General features: G+C 46.4%; 1 protein-coding gene across 2 annotated transcripts in view; it reads right to left on the bottom strand.

Moving 5' to 3' along the window:
- The window catches only part of Dnah8 (dynein axonemal heavy chain 8), a 224162-nt gene extending 203158 nt beyond the window's left edge, over positions 1–21004 (bottom strand). The window contains exons 1-10 of one of the 2 annotated variants that reach the window (XM_075978795.1): positions 20525–21004; positions 20159–20293; positions 16452–16536; positions 15137–15288; positions 11582–11771; positions 10436–10599; positions 7718–7894; positions 3959–4072; positions 3661–3768; positions 1311–1412 (exon numbers count right to left, since the gene is read on the bottom strand). In XM_075978795.1, coding sequence (XP_075834910.1) covers positions 1311–1412; positions 3661–3768; positions 3959–4072; positions 7718–7894; positions 10436–10599; positions 11582–11771; positions 15137–15288; positions 16452–16536; positions 20159–20293; positions 20525–21004 — 1707 coding nt within the window. Of the gene's footprint in view, positions 1–1310; positions 1413–3660; positions 3769–3958; positions 4073–7717; positions 7895–10435; positions 10600–11581; positions 11772–15136; positions 15289–16451; positions 16537–20158; positions 20294–20524 lie in introns of those variants that run through there. The other variant, XM_075978796.1, reaches the window with a different exon arrangement.
- Between the last annotated feature and the right edge of the window lie 701 nt (positions 21005–21705).

Below are 21705 nucleotides of genomic sequence, written 5' to 3'. Positions count from 1 at the left end.
GTCATAGTGTCTCTTCACAGCAATATGACTAAGACAGTCATTCAGCTGTTTCTTGGCTGTCCTTGCCCTCAGCACTGGCTCCGGAGCATTCCCATTTTTCTGAGAATTTTTTTTCTTGCTTAGTCTGACACAGTTTCAACTGGCTCGGCTCATCCCTTCTGATAAACGATCTTGCCCTCGCAGGGGTGACTTCTTTTATTTATTTTTTTTATTTTATTCTTCACCACGTTTTAAGGGTATTCTCTGGACACATTTCAAAGCTTCTTCCAAAACTCGTGTTCTGCTGTCAAATGGTGAAAGCTGTGTGGACTTTCAAGTCACCCCGAAGGCATCTTCCTGTCGCTGTAGGCATCTTAGGCCCTGTCCTTTTGTAAGTTACTGCGAGCTGTTCTGCTTCTCAGCTTTCTTATGAGGGCTCGGTGTTTGAGCATTCTTTTCTTTGTCCATTAGTGCTCTTGACACCAGAAAAACAATCTGTGTCTGTATGAAGGGTAATAACTCTGCCTGAACTATATGTGGGGAGTGGAGGTGCTTACAACCTCTCTGGGTAACTGCAGGAGAGTCCTCTGAACAGTTTGCGCCTTGGCCACTGATTTCTCTACCTTTTGTTGCTGTTGTGTGAGACAGGATCTCATGTAGCCCAGGCTGGTCTCAAACTCCCTGTGTAGCCAAGGCTGACCTGGAATTCCCCATCCTTCCATCTCTACCAGGACAGTGCTGGGGGCACAGGTGTGTGCCTCCCAGCCTCCTTTTCTGTGGTGTCTGAGATGGGACACAGAGACTCAGGCAGGCTTAGCTAACTATACCCTTAGCTCAATTTGTCCAGTTCTAGGATTCGAGGCTCAGCTTCCTGTTTCTCTATTGTAATTTGATCACAGATACTTAGCTTGGGAGAGGGGCCTGGGGTGGGGCAGCCATCCCTGCCTTGTAGGAGAGGTGAGTGTTAGAGTCCAGAATGACAAACCAGCTGGAGCCTGTCAGTTTCCCCAGTCCTCCACCACTTTGACCTGCTCCTCTCGTTGCCACGGCGACACATCAAAGACTTATTTTTAATTACAGGGGAGGGGTTGCACATGTGTGCAGGTGCCCACAGGGGCAAAGGCTTTGGGCCCCGAGATGAGTTACAGCACTCTGTACTGCCGAGCCGTCTAGCCCCACCGGAGTGATGTATCGATGACAATCCTTGTTCATGTTCTCACACTACGCCACTCGCGACGGCTTCCCAGTGAGCCATGTTTTATGAATGAGCAGAGTAAATGACACTGAACTGGCAGGTGAGAACCTGATGGGAATGAAAGACTTTTACAAACCTGGATCTTTTTGAGGACGGCCGGGGTCTCCTGGTCCCACACGTGGTTTGTTCCTCCATCAGTGATATACGCTTTGCACGCTGTCACCATCTGGTTTGTGACCTAAAGCAGAGGTAGGGTACAAAGTAGCCGTAGGTAAACGCCTTTGGGAAACATAATATACATGATCAATGTGATGATAAATAAGCTTATAGAGTAAATAAATCACAATTTTAAAAAGAAACCACAAATCCAATCAAAATAAAGAAACCCCAAAGTCACATTTGCCTACTGCAGTTAGGTCACTGGGGCCATGAGTCCCAAAGTCAAGCACATTTTCCATCTGTCCTGCATACAGTAGGTCTGATCTACTCCAAGGCAATGACGGCTAGCCTTCACAAGACGGCTAGGAGAAGGATTATAGACCAATGGGAGACTGCTCGCCTAGCAAGCTCAAGGCCCCGGGTTCCACCCTGAGCATCACTCAAAATGGGTGCAGTCCTGTAATGCCAGCACTCAGAAGCTAAGGCAGGGGATCAAAGGTTAAAGGTCATTCATGTCTTCTACTACATAAGAAAATTTGAGGCCAGTTTGGGACTCCTGGGACCTTAGCAGAGAGGCTGAGAGAGAGATAGAATGAGAAAGGCAGAGAGAGAGAGAAAAGGGGACGAGAGGGAGAGGAGGAAGAAAAACTCATCTCAGTACATACAGAGAACCTGGAGGAGTTTTTAAATGCACAGTGCATGCAAGATCACATGCACAGGCAGGCAGGACATGCTTGGAGAAGGATGATCACTCCAGGAAACGCGAAAGATTGGTAATAATGTGAGTTCAGCCTCAGTCGTGGCTCAGAGCGACTTCAGCGGTGGGCTCTATAGTGAATGCCTTCACCTGCTGAACCGTCTCTCTGGCCCCAGGGTTAGTTTTTGAATCCCAAAGTGAGTCTATGTACAAGTCACAAAAACCATCAGTGGTCAAAGAAACTTGCAATATTTAATCGTTAGTCTGAGTGGTTGCCTCAGGGTTTTTCTATTGCATGAGAAAACACGCCCAAAGCAGCCTGGGAAGGAAAGGGTTTTATTACAGCTTCGCTTCCACACCACTGTCCACCAGTGAGGCAAGTCAGGGATGGAAGGAGGAGCTGATGCAGAAGCCGTGGAGCAGTGCTGCTTACTGGCTTGCTCCTCATGGCTTGCTCAGCCTGCTTTCTTATAGAACCCAGGACCACCAGCCCAGGGATAGAGCTATCCACAATAGGCTGGACCCGCCCACAGCAACCAACAATCAAGAAAATGCCCCAAAGACCACAGCAACCAACAATCAAGAAAATGCCCCCAAAGTTTTGCCTACAGGTCAATGCTATAGAGATAATTCCCCGTTAAGAATCCAGACAAACAAACAAACAAACAGGGGTGGTACTAGGGGTGGTAGAGGAGAGGCAGAGGCTGGAGGATCTCTACGAGTTCAAGGACAGCCTGGTCTACAGAGAGACTGTAGACCAAGAATACACTGAGAAACCCCATCTCGAAAAACCAAAAAGAAAAAAAAGTCCAGACAGCCCTAACTTACGTCAAGTTGACATTACAACTAACCATCATGTTCTGGTTCACAATGTTGAAAAAATGTTAATAATCTGGAACCAAGAAAGATCTCAACCGGGAGCATCGGTAGCAAGAAGGAAGCCAAAGGGCCGAGAGGATTCATTCCCCTGGTCATCTGGGGTGCAGCGTGTAGCTAGATCCCTATTTCCTTTTATAGAACTGACGTGTGCTTTTACACATCTAATTCGATTCTATGTGAATGCTTCTTGGATAATTTTTTTAAAGTCTCTAAAATAATTAACCGCATGATGCAACATGAGCGTTTAAAACAAGCTGAAGCCGTATCCACTGGGTAGGCGCGAAAGAAAGTACTTGGAATGACTAAACTGAAGAGAGCAGCGACCTCTAAGCAAGAAGCCCGGAGCTGACCTCCGGCATAAGGGCACTCATTACTACTCTAAAACACCTGACTCCAACTGACACCTCTACCCTACCCCACTCCACCCCAAATTTACTCCCACTTTCACCCCACCCTACCCCTACATGGAAGTTTGAAAATCCAGATCTCTGAGAGTCCCCAAACTTCCCAGCTCCCTCCTGTGGCTCAAATGGAAAGAACTATGAACTATTTCATAGGACCCTGTGTGTGGCTTCCGCTAGAAACCATGATGGGTTCAATCCAAGGGACAATGTGAAGGTAGAGAGAACCAGACCCTGCAATGATGTCCTCTGACCGCCACAAGTTTCTGTAGCACAACTGCACCCCACTACACACACCTTACATACTTACAGACAGACACATAATAATAATAATAATAACAGCATCTCACCTTGATGAATAAAGAGGTCATCCTTTCTGACGTATTGTAGTACCTCGACACGCTGTGAATCATCCTGATGGCATTAATCAAGTTCTGTATCCCGTGTGCCATGGACACCTAGATGGAGACACCGGAATGAACCCTAGCATGCAGGCCATTCTGGTTTGCTTCCCCTTGCTGAGATAAGACGCCATGGCCAACTGCTTCAGTTACAGAAGCTAATTTTAGAAACCACACCTTTTCAACATTTTCGATTCCGAGCCATACCCCCAGGCCCTAGAAACTGCGCCTTCAGGAGCATACTCACCAGGTCGTAGTTATAGAGGGGCTGGCAAACTTTCTCCAGGGTGTACAAATACCGCACGTTATCTTTGGATTCATTTGCTGTGTCGGTGATTCTGGCATCCAAATCACGCCAGTTCTATGGAATCAAAATTGCATAAGAATTCAATCCACACATCTTGGTGGGCTTCAACTTAGTCACGAAATTCAAGCTGTTTCCCCTGAGCAAACATACACTGTATTGAAGTGTGACTGGTATACTTGTTTTTATTTTTGAAAAAGATTTACTTGGGCTGGAGAGATGACTCAGTGATTAAGAGCACTGGCTATACTTCCAGAGGTCCTGAGTTCAATTCCTAGCACCCACATGGTAGCTGACAACTGTCTATAACTGTCCCATAAGATCTTATATTCTTTTGATGTGCAAACGTGCCTGCCGATAACACACCAATAAACACAATAAGTCTTTTATTTAAGAAAATGATTTACTGTTATTTTTAAATTATGTGTATATGGGGGGTGGGTGCACAATATAGGTACCTGAGGAGGCCAGAAGAGGGTTCCCTGGACCTGGAGTTACAGGTGCTTGTGAGTCACCTAATATGGATGGTAGGAACCACACTAGGGTCCTTCGGAAGAGTAGTTAATTGCACTGAGCAATTTCTCAAGCCCCTGGTATATCCTTTTCTCATAGAACTTAAGACGACATTACAAGCATGTTAAACGACTGGCTAAAAATAAAGTTAATCCTTTGTAATTAATGTCCTGTCTATAGGCTTGGCCTGGACCTGCTTCTACCTAGAGTGATTTTCAAAAAATGGGTACTTATGACATTATCTAATAGTTCCGGATCTTCCACAGTGAGCCGCATTATTAGAACATGGCTCAAATCCCAAGGTCCCAATGAGGAGCAGAAGGAGGGAGAACATGAGCAAGGAAGTCAGGACCGTGAGGGGTGCACCCTCCCACTGTGACAGTGGAGCTGATCTATTGGGACCTCACCAAGGCCAGCTGGACTGGGACTGAAAAAGCATGGGATAAAACCGGACTCTCTGAACATGGTGGACAATGAGGGCTGATGAGAAGCCAAGGACAATGGCACTGGGTTTTGATCCTACTTCATGTTCTGGCTTTATGGGAGCCTAGCCATTTTGGATGCTCACCTTCCTAGACCTGGATGGAGGGGGGAGGACCTTGGACTTTCCACAGGGCAGGGAACCCTGACTGCTCTTTGGACTGGAGAGGGAGGGGAAGGGGGAGAGGAATGGGAGGAGGGGGAGGGAAATGGGAGGCTGGGAGGAGGCGGAAATTTTTTTTTCAATAAAAAATAAAATAAATAAATAAATAAAAGAACATGGCTCAAAGAAAATATACTTATTAGCAAAATGGGACTTGGTTGGAAGTCAACAGCTTCTTCCAAGTTGTTGTGCTCTGAATCAGAAATGTGTCTCAAAGGCTCGTGTTTCAATGCTTGGTTCTCAACTTAGTGGATTATTCTGAATGCTATAGAGAGGCTTCAGAACAGTGGTTCTCGGCCTTCCTAGTGCTGTGACCCTTTAATACAACTCTTCATGCTGTGGTGAACCCAACCATCAAATTATTTTCATTGCTACTCCATAACTGTAATTTTGCTACTGTTACGAATCATATGTAGATATCTGTGTGTTCCGATGGTCTTAGGCGGCCCCTGTGAAAGGGTCATTCGACCCCAGGGGTCACAACCCAGAGGATGAGAACCACTGCTTTAGGAGCTGGGACCTGACTGGTAGAGAGAGGAAGGCCTCCCCATATGCCAGCTCATGTTCTCTGTCTCCTGGTCCACAGCATACTAAAACCTCTGCCACCCGCTCCTGCTACTGTGAGCTCCACCAGGCCTGCCCTGCAAGGATGGGCTAATACCTCCGAAACCATGAGCCAAGGTGAAGCCTCCCTCCTTCCGTTATTTTAATGTTTCCTCAGAGTGCTGAGACAGAAAGCTAGTGTCAGAGACAGGAGGTCACGGCTGCAGCGACCCTGACCATGTGGTGCTGAGGCCTTACAAACTGGCCCGTGGACAGAGTGTGGGAGAGCTCGGAGCTGTGGGCTAGAGAAGCCTTCTAATACCGTAAGCGGAGCTCATGGGTCATTGTGGTGGGAATTTGGAAGACCAGAGCACTGTGTTATCTTTCGGAATCAAGAATGGGAAGTGGGGCTAGGGGGAATACGATGAAAAGACATTTGTTATATACCTACGTCTAAACGTTTTACAAAAGAGAAAAACCATTATTGCATTTTTATACAGAGAAATACAAACTTTAAGGAGACAAAGAATAAGAGAAGAACATGGAAAGCACAAAGCTCAACTGTAAATTAGAATGACCTGTAGGGGAGGCTGGAGAGATGGCTCAGTGGTTAGAGCACTGGGTGCTGTAGTAGACCAGGGTTCGATTCCCAGCACCCACATGACAGCTCACAACTGCTTCTAATTACAACTCCAAGGAACCTAATGCCTTCCTCTGACTTCTGCAGACATCAGACACTCATGTAGTGCACACACATGCAGGCAGGCAAAACATGTGTACACATAAATAAGAAATAAATCTTTAAAAAAAATAATAAAATGATCCCAAGGAAAAGAGGTGGAAAGGAGGTGTGGGGAAATGTATGCTGAGCAGAACGTTTGCTTTTGTCTTTCCATGTAGTTATTATCATCATCATTATTGTTGTTGTTGTTGTTGTTGTTGTTATTGTAAGGTTCGTTCTTTTCTTATTTTATGTGTGGAGTGTTTGTCTGCATGTATGTCTGTGAAATCACATGTGTGCAGTTCCCAGGGAGGCTAGACGAGATTCTCAGACACCCTGGAGCTAGGCTTAGGGATGATTGTTGAAACCATGTACAAGCAGATCCTCTGTAAGAGCCACCAAGTGCTCTTAACAGCTGAGCCATCTCCCCAGAGCTGCTCTATATCACAGCAAGTCTACACTGATTTACAATTCCCCAAACACTTTCAAAATAAAAATGATCACTTCTCTGGATGGTACTCCATAGATGAACTGTCAAAACTGAGACATAAATCTTGGTTTTATCAACTGGAAACCACGGTGGTATACAAGAAAGCCTGATTCAAAAGCTTCATGCTTCTAAATACGTGACTACTGTGTAAAGAGAAACCACCTAATGCCACAGAACATAACGGAATGGTGGCCACAAAAGACTGGAGCGGACCCCAAAAGTACAACTCGACAGGAGGAATTCATTCTGGCTTTTCTATAGCACAGTAGGGATAACTGCTGACTTAAACTATCTACAGTGTTAGGCCAAGATGTCTACGAAAGTATGAACATGCAAAAACGATGCATCCTTGTGGGATGGGGGCAAGAGCTTCGTCATTAAAGTGTCCCTATTAAAGTAAGACCTGCATTTGACCCCCAGAACCCATGTCAAAAAAGCTGGGTGCGGTGGAACACATGTCATCCCAGAGCTGGGGAGCCAGGGCCAGGCGAATATCTGGGGCTCACTGGCCAGCCAGCCTCACCTATTTAGTGAGTGAGGTGGAGGGCAGAGAGATGGCTCAGCAGCTCGCTGTGCTTGCTGCTCTGAATCTGGTCCCCAGCTCCTGTGCCATGTGGCTCACAACTGCCTCTAGCTCCAGCTACAGGGATCCAACATTCTGGCCTCCGTGGAGCATAGCTATGTGATATACACACACAATATGCCCCAAAACTTTAGAAGCCATTTGGTAAGGGTAATTTTCTGGTAAGACGTTCTAAAGTACATCCAGGTTTACAACGGAAGACCTTTTACCTTCAACAGCTTGGAGTGTGCAACGTTTAGCACATTTATGACGGCCTTGCAGCTGGACCCTTTAATCTGCTCAATGATGTAATTGAACTTGGCTGACATACGCTTCCAGTGCTCCAGTTCAGTGAGTGGACCCGAATCATCGGCTTCTTTTCTCATCTGCTCACTCTCAATAAGGACCTGCAATTAAGTATCACGCAGCTATCTGTAGCCCCCTCTTCTGGCTGCCATGGGTACTGCTGGCATGTAGTACACATACATACACACAGGCAAAAAACACTCATACAGATAATAAAACAAAATAAACATTGTTAAAATTTCAAACCTTAATATCCCTACAGACACCCGCCAAATGAAAAGACATGACATGGGGGGAACAACAAAGAGTTAAGATTGGGAAAGATTATGTAAATAAAGTCCAGCAGTTCAGTGAGATAGCACCAGGCAATTCAAATGAAAACTCAGCAAAGGATTTGGACAGGCAAGTCAACAAAGAAGACGCCTAAGCAGCCATTTAATATGCTCAACTCCAGTCATATTCAGGCTAGTGCAAGGTCAATCAAAACGGCAGTGCACACCTGATAGAAGGGCAACCTGACGATCCCGGCTATAACCAATGGCTTGAAGAAAGGAGAGCAGCCATATGCTTCTGTAAAGTACGTAAATCAACTCAACCACCACTGTGCCAGTTATCTTTGATTATCACATAAGACTCAGTGAGGAATAGCCTCGAGCAGGCTGGCCTGAACTAATGTGTGGGAAGACCCACCCGGTCCACCGTGGTGGCACCATTCCCTAGGCAAGGGATCCTGGACTATGTAAGGATATATATATATAGATAGATATATATAGATATATATATCCTCTCTATATATGGGTAGGGAGGGAGCTGAGCATGAGTAACCATGCATTTATTTCATTCTGCTCTTAGCGATGGATGTTCCATGACTAGCTGTTTCAGATTCTTGGCGCCTTGACTTTCCTACAGTGGTGGGTAGGTGCCTGGAATTGGGAGCCCTTTCCTCCTTGATTTACTTGGGTGAGTGTGTGCATGCATGTGCATGTGTGCGTGTGTGTGTGTGTGCATGCGCGTGTGTGTGGCTGGGAATTAAACTTAGGGTTTTGTATGTCTGAGACAGGCACTCACATTCCCAGCCCTGCCTTTTTGGTTGTTGTTGGGTTTTTTTTTAACCACAGTACTGGAGGTAAAACTACAGTAATCACTATTTGGAGGGCACGATACTATTCAATAAGAGCCCTCTACTCAAATGCTTGGAGGGATTCCACTGCGAGACTCCTGAGCGCACGTAAAGGAAGCCGAAGCAAAGACCACTATTGCATATGCATTACTGTCCTTTGTAACAGCAAAAGTAGAAGTGACTTAATGAGGGAATGGAAGATTAAACCTCTCTACTTCCTTAAATAATGGATAACAGATATAATTTAAATATTGAAAAGTCTATCAAACAAAATACAATTTCTTTTTTTAAGTAGCTCTTTCTGCCATCTAAGATTTATTTTATGTATATGAGTGTTTGCTTGCATGTATGACGGTGAACCATATGCACTGTAGTGCCCATGGAAGTCAGAAAAGGGCATCGGATCCCCTGGAGTTATAGGTGGCTGTGAGGAGCTCTGTGGGTGCTGAGAACTAAACTCACATCCTCTGCAAGAGCAACAGGTGTCCCTAAGTGTTGAGCCATCTCTCCAGTCCCAAAATACGGTTTCTTTGTAGAGGAACCAGACATCAGTTAAGAGAATGGACAAAATGCACTTGAGTCAACAGGAAATGGGTGAAAGGGATTGCGGCATGATGGTGTGGGGTTTAAAAAGTGATGATACCCTTGGCATGGCAACGGGCTGGATGCTGATGCTCCCCCGCCAAACTCATACGCTGAGGCCTGATCCAGTGTGATGGTATTTGGAGGCAAGGACTTCGGAAGGTTATTAAATCATGAGGGGTCTGCCCTTCTCAACATCTGCATCTCTGTTAGTCTGTGAGTGTGAGTGCCCTCATGGACGTGTGCCGAATGGAAGCCAGAAGCCAACCCAGTTGTCATTCCTGTGGCACCATATGCTTGGCTTTGAGACTGGGTCTCTCACTGGGTCCTGGGGATCACCAATTAGGCTAGACCATCTGGCCAGTAAGTGTCAGGGATCCCCCCATCTCCGTTCTCCCAGTCCTGGGATTGTGGGTGTAAGTGAATACACCTGCCTTTTCTGTTGCTGGTGGCTGTTTTTGGAGACAGGGTTTCTCTCTGTAGCCCTGGCTGTCCTGGAACTCTCTTTGCACACCAGGCTGACCTTGAACTCACAAGAGCTCCAAGGCGTTGCGCCACCTCGGCCTGACACACCAGCCTTTTATCTAGGGTTGTACCCAAGCACTCAAATTTGCACGACAAGCACTTCGACCACTGAGCTCCCTCCATGGCCCCAGCAATTTTGACATAGGCTATGTTCTTGTTTGTTTTTACTGCTGTGGGCTTGGCATTGAAACGTTGCTGTGAAAAGCCTAGGCGGAACCTATTTGTCAGCAGCAACACACTCCCACTGTTCACGCAGGATGTCCTTACACAGTGTTGATCTCTGTGGCTGGTCACTGTCATTTTCACCCTCCCTGTCTTTCATGGCGAGTATTAGCAACACACAAGCGACTAGGGATACAATGTCCTGTTTAGGACCCATAAGCCTGGGGCTTGAGGGGAAACGGAGTGGCCTCACCTGCTCGATCTGCTTGTACCACATCATCAGCACCTCCTCCAGCTGATGCACCATCTCGGAGTTGCTCGCCGCAGCTGTGACTTCTTCAAAGGTATGCAGTTTGGAGAAGTCGATATTGTCTACCTTCTTCAACATCACTGTGCCCTCGATGCTTATTCTAGCGCCTAAAAAAGATACAGTATAAAGAAGAAAATGTTACAAGTATAAAAAAGAAAATGATACAGTATAAAGAAGAAAATGATACAAGTGTAGAGAAGAAAATGATACAGTATAAAGAAGTGCCCATACAATAAATATCAACAACTGCAATATTTTCAACAGCTGCAATATTTAGAGAAACTTATAGGATAGCCTGCTTCATAAAGATACAATTCTACAGGCAGGGATGTAGCTGAGTTGGTAGAGTGCTCTCCTAGCAAGCATAAAACCCTGAGTTTGATCCCCAGCACCATATAAACCAGGCATACTGGGTTTCACCCCATATTTGTGAAAGTGGAGTCAAAGGATCAGGAGTTTAAGGCCATCCTGGGTTACAAAGGGACTTCAAAACAAGGCTACGTGAGACCCTGTATCAAAAAGAAAAGAAAAAAAAAGGTTGTGAGTTGACTTATGAATAAAGTTGTATATTTCTGCAATAAGTGATAAAAGCACATTTTAGAGAAATCATCATAAAGTACAGTTTGAAAGTATTTATTTTCCGTGTACATGTATGTGTGTAATGAGCATATGCACATGCACCACATGTATGCAATACCCACGAAGGCCAGAAGGGGGCATTGGATCCTCTGGGACTGGAGTTACAGGAGGTGGGGAGGTCCCATGTGGGTACTGGAAACCAAGCCTGGGTCTTTTACAAGAGCAGCAAATGCTCTTAACTGCTGAGTCTCCTCTCTAACATAAGTACATATATTTTAGTGGCAAACTTTTGACCAAGAACAAGAAGAGATTCCCCTTACTCTTTTACCTGCAGAGCTCCCTAGTAATGAGGGTTTCTCAGGTTTCCCCCTTTTATCTCCAGGTCTCCTGGGAACTTTTCTTACTACCTCCTTTTGGAGACCCCTTCTATAAACCCTGTTTCCAGTAAGGTACCTTGCAGCTAACGGTCTGATATTGGGTTGTTTACCCAACATTAATTCTTACACTTACCATCTAAAAATGAAAGATATCTATTGATGGTTTCTGTGAAAATATTCTTCTCAGATTCACCCTGCTTGGACTGGTTTAAAGCGCCCCAGTTGTTGGTTGCAAGAATAGCCGGTAGAAATATGTGTTGCAGCATATTCCTGATCCCTTCCAAGAGGCCTTTTGATGCATCCAAGACGGTAAATAGCACATCCTGAAAGGTAGTATTCAATGGTTACATGTTTAATCCTTTAAGGAGCTGAGGAAAAACTCATACGCCACTTTTCACTTGACACATTTGGTAAAGTACAGGGGAAAGGGCTAAGCGCTTGTGGACCTTAGAACTCAAAAATCAACACTCTTTCATCAGACCTGCCAGGTCTCCCTGGACATGTTTTCCTCTGTACTGTATTTTTTTAAAGAATTTATTTCATGTACATTGGTGTTTTACATGCATGGATATATGTGTGAGGGTGTCGGGTCCTCTGGAACTGGGGTTACAGACAGTTGTGAGCTGCCCCATGTGGGTGCTGGGAATTGAACCCAGGTCCTCTGGAAGAGCAGTCAGTGCTCCTAATTGCTGAGCCATCTCTCCAACCCCTTCCTCTGTACTTTACCAAGAGAAGGGACTGTGCCCTGCAACCTAGCCGAGGCATGGGAAAGACAACTGAGCCTGTCACATAAGAACGTCCGCAAGTATAATGTGCCCTGTTCATGAAAACAGTCTCGTGAATCTTTGTCATCAACATGGAAGATGCCCGGAGGATTAGGGAAGCATGCCTCTGGGTATATATGTGATGTGTTTCCATAGAGGGCTACCTCATGAAGACTCTGAACTAATCCACAGATAAATTCCTTTGTAATAAGACGGTTATATGGAGAAATGGTACAAAATAGGAGATGGGGGAATGGGTCATTGAGGATGTCTCTGGGCTGCATCCTGTCCTGGCCCCTTACTATATGCCCATTCTCTCTTCCTGGCTGTCGTGACTGTGAAAACGGCTGGTACACTATAACGCCTCTGCTGTGATTACATTTACATAGTTATGAACCAATACTTACCTAAGCAGTAGGAATGTAATCATGTCAGAGGAAGGGAGGGCTGAAAGGGGGAGGGCCAGATTTTAATTTGACGTGCATAGTGGCACACACCTTTAATCCCAGCATTCAGGAGGCAGAGGCAGGTGGATGGCTGCGGCAGCCTGATCTACATAGTGAGTTCCAGAGTTACACAGTGAGTCCCTGGTGTTTGCCAAAAAAAAAAAAAAAAAAAAAAACCAACTAAATTCTCATCTATAGAGAAAAGCCCACAATAATGCCTAAAATGGTTAAAAAAAGAGACCTGTGGAGCTAGCTAAATTTAGCAATCCGGAAGTAAATGAAAGAATATTCTAAAAGAGATTTTAAATATTTTTATACTGTTTTAACATATGTACATAGGTTTGTGCCCATGAATGCAGCAACTGCAAAGGCCAGAGAAGAAGGTATCACATCCCTGTATCTGGAGTTAAAGGTGATTATGAGCCACCCGATGTGGGTGCTGAGAATTGAACTCAGGTCCTCTCTGAGAGTGGTATCTTCTTAGCCAACTCTCCAGCCTCATCTAACAGACTCAAGGGCTCCTTCTGGGGAGTGGGATGCAGGTCAGCCCTGCATCACAAGGCTCAAGAACCTATACCTCTTTAAACTATGTGCACACACAGCTGCATCTCCCTAAAAAACCCGAAGTAGGCAATGGCCACAGACAACAGGAGTCCCAGGTACGCAGGAGACTGAGGCAGGTTCGGGGGAGCCCAGGAGAAAGGCCAGTCTGGGTAACATAGTGAGGCCCTTCCTTCAAAAACAACGAAGGCTGGAGGTGTAACTGAGTAGGAGAACACTTGGCTAGCAGATCCTCAGAACAAAAAGAAAGGAAGACAAGGGAGGGAAGAGGAGGGTTAGGAGGAGAGGGCAGGGGGAAGAGAGAAGGTGGGAGGAGGAAAGGCAAGGAAGGGGAGGAGAGGGGAGAAGGTGGAAGGGAACGGGGAGAGGAAGGGGAAAGGAAGAGGAAAGGGAAGAACACACTGCGTCATAGATAAATTAAGGAGAGCAGAGCATTACTGAAATTGATGACACAGAGATGGCCTGGTAAGACAAGAGTTTAGAAAGGGAAAAGCAAGCCGCGAGGGAAAAGGCAGATTCTTTATGACAGCGGAGGTCTCACCCACGGGAGACACAGAGAAGTACCTACAAGGGCCCAGGGGGGACAAGTGTCCTCCTCAACCACCTCTGGCCAGGCTGTCTTTAATCCCAAACAGGAAAGAAGCCTGTTGTGATTTACACTGGGTTTGCGACACGGCCCTCTCCACAAGGCAGCAAGTCGCCCAGGGAACGTGAGAAAGGATGGACGCCTTTGAGAATCTACAGCCAATCAGGATGGGAGCCTTTTCAGAGATCTCAGGACAAGCCAGCAAAGAGGGTGTTGCTGTTCCCTCTTCAGGCACGCCCATGTCACCGAAAGGATGAGCCACTAGCCAAAGGAAACAACCTGGAGGCAAATTCTCATCTCCATAACTCTACTTGCTGTTTCCATCCAGCAGTCCAGCCCCTGACTAGGCTAGCAAGGGCTAGACCGGAAGTCAGTTCCCTCTTCTCCTAAAATGACTGAAAATGTAAAAGGCTGAGCAAAGAGTAGGTGTAGTAACTAGTACTTAAGACTGTATGGACAGACGCGAATGTGTCCCCGAAGAGTGGGCACGTGGTAATTCTGTGCACACCATACAGAAGACGCAAGTTTTCATAGACTTCAGGGCTGGTGGCTGTGCTGGTTCATTTTCATCAAGTCGACATAAGCCAGAGTTGCCTGGGAAGAGGGAAGCTCAGCTGAGGCACTACCACAGGCAGACTGGGCAGTGGGCATGAGAGTCGTTTTCCTGGTTAATCGATGTGGGAGGGCCCAATCCACTGGGTCACCCCTAGGCAGATGGTCCAACTGTATGAAAGCAGGCTGAGCCAGCAGTGGGGGAGCAAGTCAATAGGCAGCACTCCTCCGTGGTCTCTGCTTCAGGTCCTGCCTCAGCTCTCCTCAGTTGCTGTGCTGGGATTTGGAAGAGGAAGGGAAATAAACCCTTTCTTCCCCAAACTGCTTTGGGCCAGTATTTTATTTGCAGCAACAGGAAGCAAGTTAGAACAGTAGCGCATGCCTGCAAATCCAGCTCTTGAGAAGTGAGTGGAGGTGGGAGGGGAGGGCTAGGGGTTCAAGGACACTGAATATATATATATGTGTGTGTGTGTGTGTATACATATATACACACATACATACATATACATACATACATACATACATACATACACATAGGCCAGCCTGGGCTGTACGAAACCCTGTCTTAAAAATATAAACTTTCAAATCTTTTCAAAACATAAACTTTTAAAGGCAGTATCTATAGTACAACAACAACTCAGCTCTAGTAAAGCCAGCACCTTAGTTTCTTTGAGTATACAAATACACCATTTCCTTGGAACCCAATCCAGTCTTCCACACAGAAACAGAGATAAAGGGACTGGGGAAACACGACACCTTGCCGGTGTTTTAAAACGTACCTCGTAAATGGTCTTAGAGTTAATGGCAAACTCATTACGACAGCGAACAAAAAATATGCACAGTCCTTTCAGCTTTTCTGGAGCCGCATTGTCCACATATATTCTCATCATTTTTGACCCTTTGGGTACGCCAGTGATTGTCCGGCCACATTCTGAAAACAAACGCCAAGAACTGAATGTACAGCCACAGAACTGAGCCGGCTTGGTAAGTGATTGTGTAATGGGCAGGCAGTCTCTCCTAATTGGTAAGTTGTAGGCCAATGCAAGGACCTGTCTCAAAGCAGGCAGACAGTATTCCCGAGGATGCCACCAGAGGTTGTCCTCTGGCCGCAGTACCCCATTCAGCACCTGAATACATACCAACACACGTGGACACACACGCTATTTTTTTAAAAGCAGTCAGAGAGGGAAAGGACAACCCAAGTACCTAGTTATTGAAACAAAGGCATAGCAACCTGGTTGCATGCTAATTACCTTAGGAGTAATACAGGAAAGCCAGATGTGCATTTAATAGCTGCAACAGCCAGAAGACATTGAGCCAGAGCCACAAGGGGCAGCTACTGGGCTCCAAAGAAGCATCGTGACTACTTCAAGTCATCTGAAAACATATGGACAAAATGGTCCACCTGTTCCAGGAAACTGCAATTAAATTCTAATGGAAAAGTGTATTTCCCAGTAGAGGTTGGAACATCTCTGGTATCTCTCCCCAAATCATGACAGCAAGGTCTCAAATGATTGCTTCTGAAAATGGAATTTTTTAATTACGTTTATTTTGTGTTGGCACACATATGTGTTGGAGCATGCATGTGGAGGTCAGAGGACAACCTGTAGGAGCTGCTTCTCCCTTCGACCATGGGGGGCCTAGATTGAAGTCCAGTCACCAGGCTTAGTGGCTGGTGCCTTTACCTGATGAGCCATCTTGATGACCCTGGAGTAGTCTTAAGTAATGTTTTTAAAGATTTCTTTTACTTCACTGTGTTTTTGCCAACACGTATGCCTGTGTACCACACGCATGCAATGCCACGGGAAGTCAGAAGAGGGAATCAAATCCCCTGGAACTGGAATTACAGATGGTTGGGAGCCACCATGTAGGTGCTGGGAAATGAAGCCAGGTCCCCTTGAAAGAGCTGCAAGTGCTTTTAATAGCTGAGACACATCTCCAACCCCTCAAACACTTTTTTTTTTAAAACATGGGATTCTGGTCAAGTTTTTGCTGTAAAAGTTGAAATCTTCTAAGCTTAAGAGGAAAAATTAGGCCACACTTTAACATTAGCCAGCTCACTTGGAGCCCAGGGCCCTCAGAAAACATCCTTACCAAGACCTGGAACCTCTCCTTCCTGATATAAAAATTTCAGTGTCTTACATCCGCCTTTCTCAAAAAAACGGCTGAATGGATCCAGCTGTTAAATGAAAGAAAAAAATGAGGATCAATAAAATGATACTGGCTTTCCGGGGAAATAACTCAAGTAGTGCTGCTTCGAGTACCTTAGTTCATCCCTGCCCCTTTTCAGGCTGAGAAAATAAGAAAGACCTTCCTGAAAGGCCTGGTGGCATAGGTTTGTGATCCCCGTGACTCGGGAAGCTGAGGCAGAAGGATCACAGGTTCAAGGTCTGCCTGGGATACTGAGTGAGTTCATGGCCAGCCCAGGTAACTTAGAGAGATCCTCTCTTCAAAATAAAAAGTAAAAAGGAAAGCTGGTGGGGGCAGGGTGGGAATAGATAGATCAGAAAGCAGGAACATGTGAAAAAAGGCAGACACTCCACTAACTTTACTCCACTACAGACGGCAGGGAGGACAGGTAAATTTCATTGCTTGGAGTCCTAGTTGGCTTTCCATTGCTGTTGAGAAATACCATGACCAAAAGCAATTTGGGGAGATTAAAATAAATCGTTTCATCTTACAGGTTACAGCCCATCCTCGAGGGAAGCAAGGCAGGAACACGGAGGAAGGACCTGAAGAAGAGACTGCTTGCTGGCTTGCTTCCTCTGGTTTGTTCAGCTACCTTTCTCCTTTAGTCCTGGCCCACCTGCCCAGGGATGGCACTGCCCACAGTGGACTGGCCCTCTGACACTATCAAGCCATCAAGAAAAGTCCCATCCCCAGATGTGCTCACAGGCCAATCAGATTGAGGCTATTCCTCAACGGAGATTTCTCTTCCCAGGTATGTCTAGATTTGTATCAAGTCGACAAAGCTCGAACAGCACACGTGGACTGTTGGTTGATTGGTTGGCTGGGAGGATGACTGGGGAATGTATGCACATGCATATGGGAAGGTGTGTGTGTGTGTGTGTGTGTGTGTGTGTGTGTGTGTGTGTGTATAGACCAAAGGCAAACCTAGAGTATCATTCCTCTGGATCTACCTCATTTTTGTTTTTGTTTTTGCTTGAGACAGGCTGACCTGGATCTCGCTACATACGGCTCCCCTGGCTGTCCAGTCAGCTACAGAGATCTGCCTGTTTCCATTCCACTAGGCCTGGCATTTTACACAGGTTCTCAAGAGTAAACACAGGTATTTTTACTAGCAGAGCCAGTGTTTTACTGAACCAACTGAGCCATCTCCCCAGCCACCACCAGCCTGCTTTCTAAAGAGGTAAGATCTCACAGTTGGGCATGGTGACACACACCTATAATCACCTATAATCATTCTCAGGAGGCTGAAGCCAGGCTAGGCTATGTATGGAGTTCTTGGCCAGTCTGGAATATGCAGGAAAGCCTGAGACTTGAGAAAGTGAGAGACATGGGGAAGGAAGAGAGAAAGGAAAGGAAGGAGGAAGGCAGGGATGGACAGTCTTTCCATACTGCCCAGGCTGGCCCCTAACTCCGGGATTTAAATGATCCCACTGAGATGGGTTGGTTCTACATTAATGATCTACACATAAAGCTTTTCCTAGCCACTTACTTGGCCCAGCCTTAAAAGATGTCATAAGACAGGTTAAGCCCAAATGGAGGTAAACACAAAGAACTATTAAGAAAGCCAAGTTGGGGCTGGGAGCTGGAGAGATGGCTCAGCAGTTAAGGCTGCTCTTCCAGAGGTCCTGAGTTTAGTTCCCAGCACCTACATGGTGGCTCACAACCATCTATGAGATCTGGTGCCCTCTTCTGGCCTGCAGGCATACATGCAGGCAGAACACAGTATACATAATAAATAAATAAATGAATAAATAAATAAATAAATCTAAAAAAGAACAGAAAACCCTCTACTAATGGTTTTGCTTGAGAAATTATATAAGTAAGCAATAGTCCTTTCAGCAATTATAACTCGACCCATATTGTAACCAAACTAATATTTAAAAAAAAACAAGTATCATCAGGAGACTCTTCTACACTTATGAGCATGAAGCTTGTATTCAACTTCTGAAGGGTCAGTGTGATCTCTCAGAAAGCAGAAGGTGAAAGAGGCCACACAGGCAGACGTGCGTCGACATCCTAAGTGAAATAACAAGCTAGCACGCTTGCCTCTCCCTTCCTCTGCTTCCATATGGAAGTCTCTCTTGGAGGAGAGTTTTTCTCTCCGCTTACAGCTCAGAAGATGGGGTACCACAAAGCCGGACTCCTCAGGGCCATGCATTTCAAACTTTGTGTGGATGGGGCAGTCACATGAAGAGGTACATGTGCGTATGTGCAGCTGTGTGTGTAGGCGTCAGTGCACACATGTGGGGGTGTTTACACAGGCCAGAGGGGAAGCTCGGAGGTTCCTCAGGTGCTGTCCACCTATTTTGTTTAAGAAGGGGTCTCTTGCTGTTCTGAAAGTCACCAGGTGGGCAGGGCCAGTCGGCCAATGAGACCCAGGGACTCACTTGTCTCTGTTTCCCTAGCTGAGATTACAAGGATGTGCCATTGAGCCAGTCTGCTTGGTAGGTTGGTTGTGGTGGTAGTGGTGGTCATCTTGCTTTTATTTTTTCAACATGGGTTCTGGGGATCAACCTGAAGTCCTCTTACATGTTAATATCACGCTAGCGTGATAGCAGAAAGAAAGCAGGAAGTACCTGCTCTGGCTTGATGCTTCCTTCAACATCCGTGTTTCCTATTTCCTGGGTCCTAAGCAAAGTGTGACTTCATCCGTGGAGGCCTGGAAGGTAGTACTACCCATACAACCCCAGATGGTGAGATATATTCCGGGAAAGCCAAATGGAAGGTGAGGCGCCTTGAATGAGACCTGGCCACAGCCTGAGGACTTTGAACATTTGGTCCCCAGGTGATGGTGCTCTCTGGGGAGGTTATGGAACCTTTCGGAGGTGTAGCCTTGCTGAAGGAAGTACGTCAGCGGGGAGCAGGTCTGGGGCTTTATAGCTTGACCCTACTTCCTGTTCTGTTTGCTTCCAGTATGTGGAGAAAAACATGATCAGCCAGCTTCCTGTCACCTCCCTGCTTGCCACCATTATGGACTCTGTCCCTTTTGGAGCAGCAAAACCAAAATAAATCTTCTCTAAATTGCTTTTGGTCTTGGCGTTTTAACACGGCAACAGAAAAGTAATAACAGAGGGTTTGCATGCACAAGCTTCCTCCTCCACTCCCGCGCTAGCATGATAGCCAATGGGAAAGTCTTCTGGCAACAGGGCCCGCAAGCCCAAAAATCCAGCCGGCGATCATGAAGGCAGGCTCTCCGACCCTGCTGTCCGGTCCCACTCACTCACATCACCCCTTTGTCCCTGAATGCCACGTGCAGGCCCCAAGGGCTGTGGCTGCACCTCCTGCAGAGATGTGAGGATTCCAGTACAAAGGGAGCCAAAATGGCCTAGCAATTTTCAGGCGGGAAAACAAGGTGGCTCGCCCATCTGGTTTCCTCCGTAAACAAGTTCAGGAACCGTGGCTGGGACATGAGACCAACAGAGCAATCCTGTTTCTGAAAACCACACCCTGTTTCCATCCAGTTGTTCATGATGGCGCCTCTTGTTTAATGCACACATCCCCTGCACGGAGAGTGATGAAGGAACACATCCAAGCTCCTGCACACCCCCACACAAGTAGACAGCCCCAAATAAGGGGGAAAACAAACAAATGATGGCAAGACTTCAGCTTACCGATGGGCAATCCAAAATTAGTTCTTCCACGGTTACCATGTCCAGCCCAAGCCTCTCTGCTAGAATTTCAAATATGTATTTGTATGAGGGATCAATTCTCATTTTCCGGGTTTCCCTTGCTTCTCTGAATCTTGCCTAAAAGAAGTGAAAACATGTATAAAAATGTTAAGTATGAAGAAAATGTAGTGCTCAGTAGGCAAAGCCAGGTGGAGGTCTATGAGTTCGAGGCTAGCCTGTTCTACAAACAGCAAGGGCTGTTACACAGAGAAACCCTGTCTTGAAAAACCAAAGAAAGAAAGCAAAATGTATTTTCAAACCATGGAAAATCTCAGAGCTTTCCCACCACAAGCACTATCAGCAGCAAACCTGTCTCTCTTTGAGAGTCTCCTGGAGGTTAGGAATGCCACTCATACTTCGGCGGTACTTGGAGGAGCGCCGGGAAGACTGAGAAAGCCCATCCGACAGCACTGACTGCGCAGGCCTCGGGGCGAGCCTCGGTCGGACCCTGCTCTGGCTGGACCCTGCATCGTCGGTCAGCGATAGCTCCTCGTCTGAAGGAATCAGACTCCTGTAGTCAGTCACTGAAGGACCAGCGCCCTGTACAGAGGGGGGCGTGGTGTCTGTGCCCGGGGTGGGCGGGGCCTCTCCTTCAGGAGCCGGCAGCGAGTCCTCTTCCGGAGGGGGTGGGGCCACACCCTCCTCGTAGAGCGGGGCTTGCTCCTCGGGAGGAGGCGGGGCAGTGTCGTCATCAGAGGGAGGAGGCGGAGCTTCCTCTTCCATCGGTGGAGGAGGAGGAGCCTCTTCGCTCTCAGGAGGTGGTGCTTCGCCACCTTCTTCAGCCTCCATCTTTCAATGTGGAGATCTTCAACGTTAAAACCTAGAATTACAAAGTATTTTCACTGAGATTTGTACAGATAACTTGACCATTAGGTGTTTTGATTTCTCCAAGTGATGGCTAATCTTGGTTGTCAATTTGATACCCTTTGGGTGGGAAGATGGAACCTCAACTGAGGAATTGCCCACATCAGATCAGCCTATAGGCCCGTCTGTAGAACAATTTCCTAGTTGTTAATTGATAGTGGAGGGCCCGTGCCCACCGTAGGTGCTACCATCCCTAGGCTGGCGGGCCTGGGCTGGGAGCCTGGGTCGATAGTTCACCAGAAGGTTGGGAGCAAGCAGGAGAGCAAGTCGGTAAGCAGCTTTGGCTTAGGGTCCTCACCATGCTTTTGCTTGAATTCCTACCCTGACTTCCCTCAGTGGTGAACTGTGACCTGAAAACATAAAATAAACCCTTTCCTTTCCAAGTTCCTTTTGATCATGGTGCTTATCAAACAGAGAGTAAACTTAGACACCTCCCTTAAAGCTTGACAGATAACAATAACAACAACAACAACAACAGCAAAATCATCCACTTCTTTAGCACAAACCAGCTAAGGTTACAGGCCTAGGGAGGGGATTGTTTTTAGTGACAGCTAAGGTCACTGTTTTTTCAAGGTCAAGTGCTCACTTGATTTTGCTATGGTGTTAGGAAACTGACATCTTTGGGA

The sequence above is a fragment of the Microtus pennsylvanicus genome, chromosome 7 (genome assembly GCF_037038515.1).
Source record: "Microtus pennsylvanicus isolate mMicPen1 chromosome 7, mMicPen1.hap1, whole genome shotgun sequence".
NCBI classification, from domain to species: domain Eukaryota; kingdom Metazoa; phylum Chordata; class Mammalia; order Rodentia; family Cricetidae; genus Microtus; species Microtus pennsylvanicus.
Note: the sequence above shows the minus strand (reverse complement) of the source record. Positions and strands in the feature narration are given on the sequence as shown.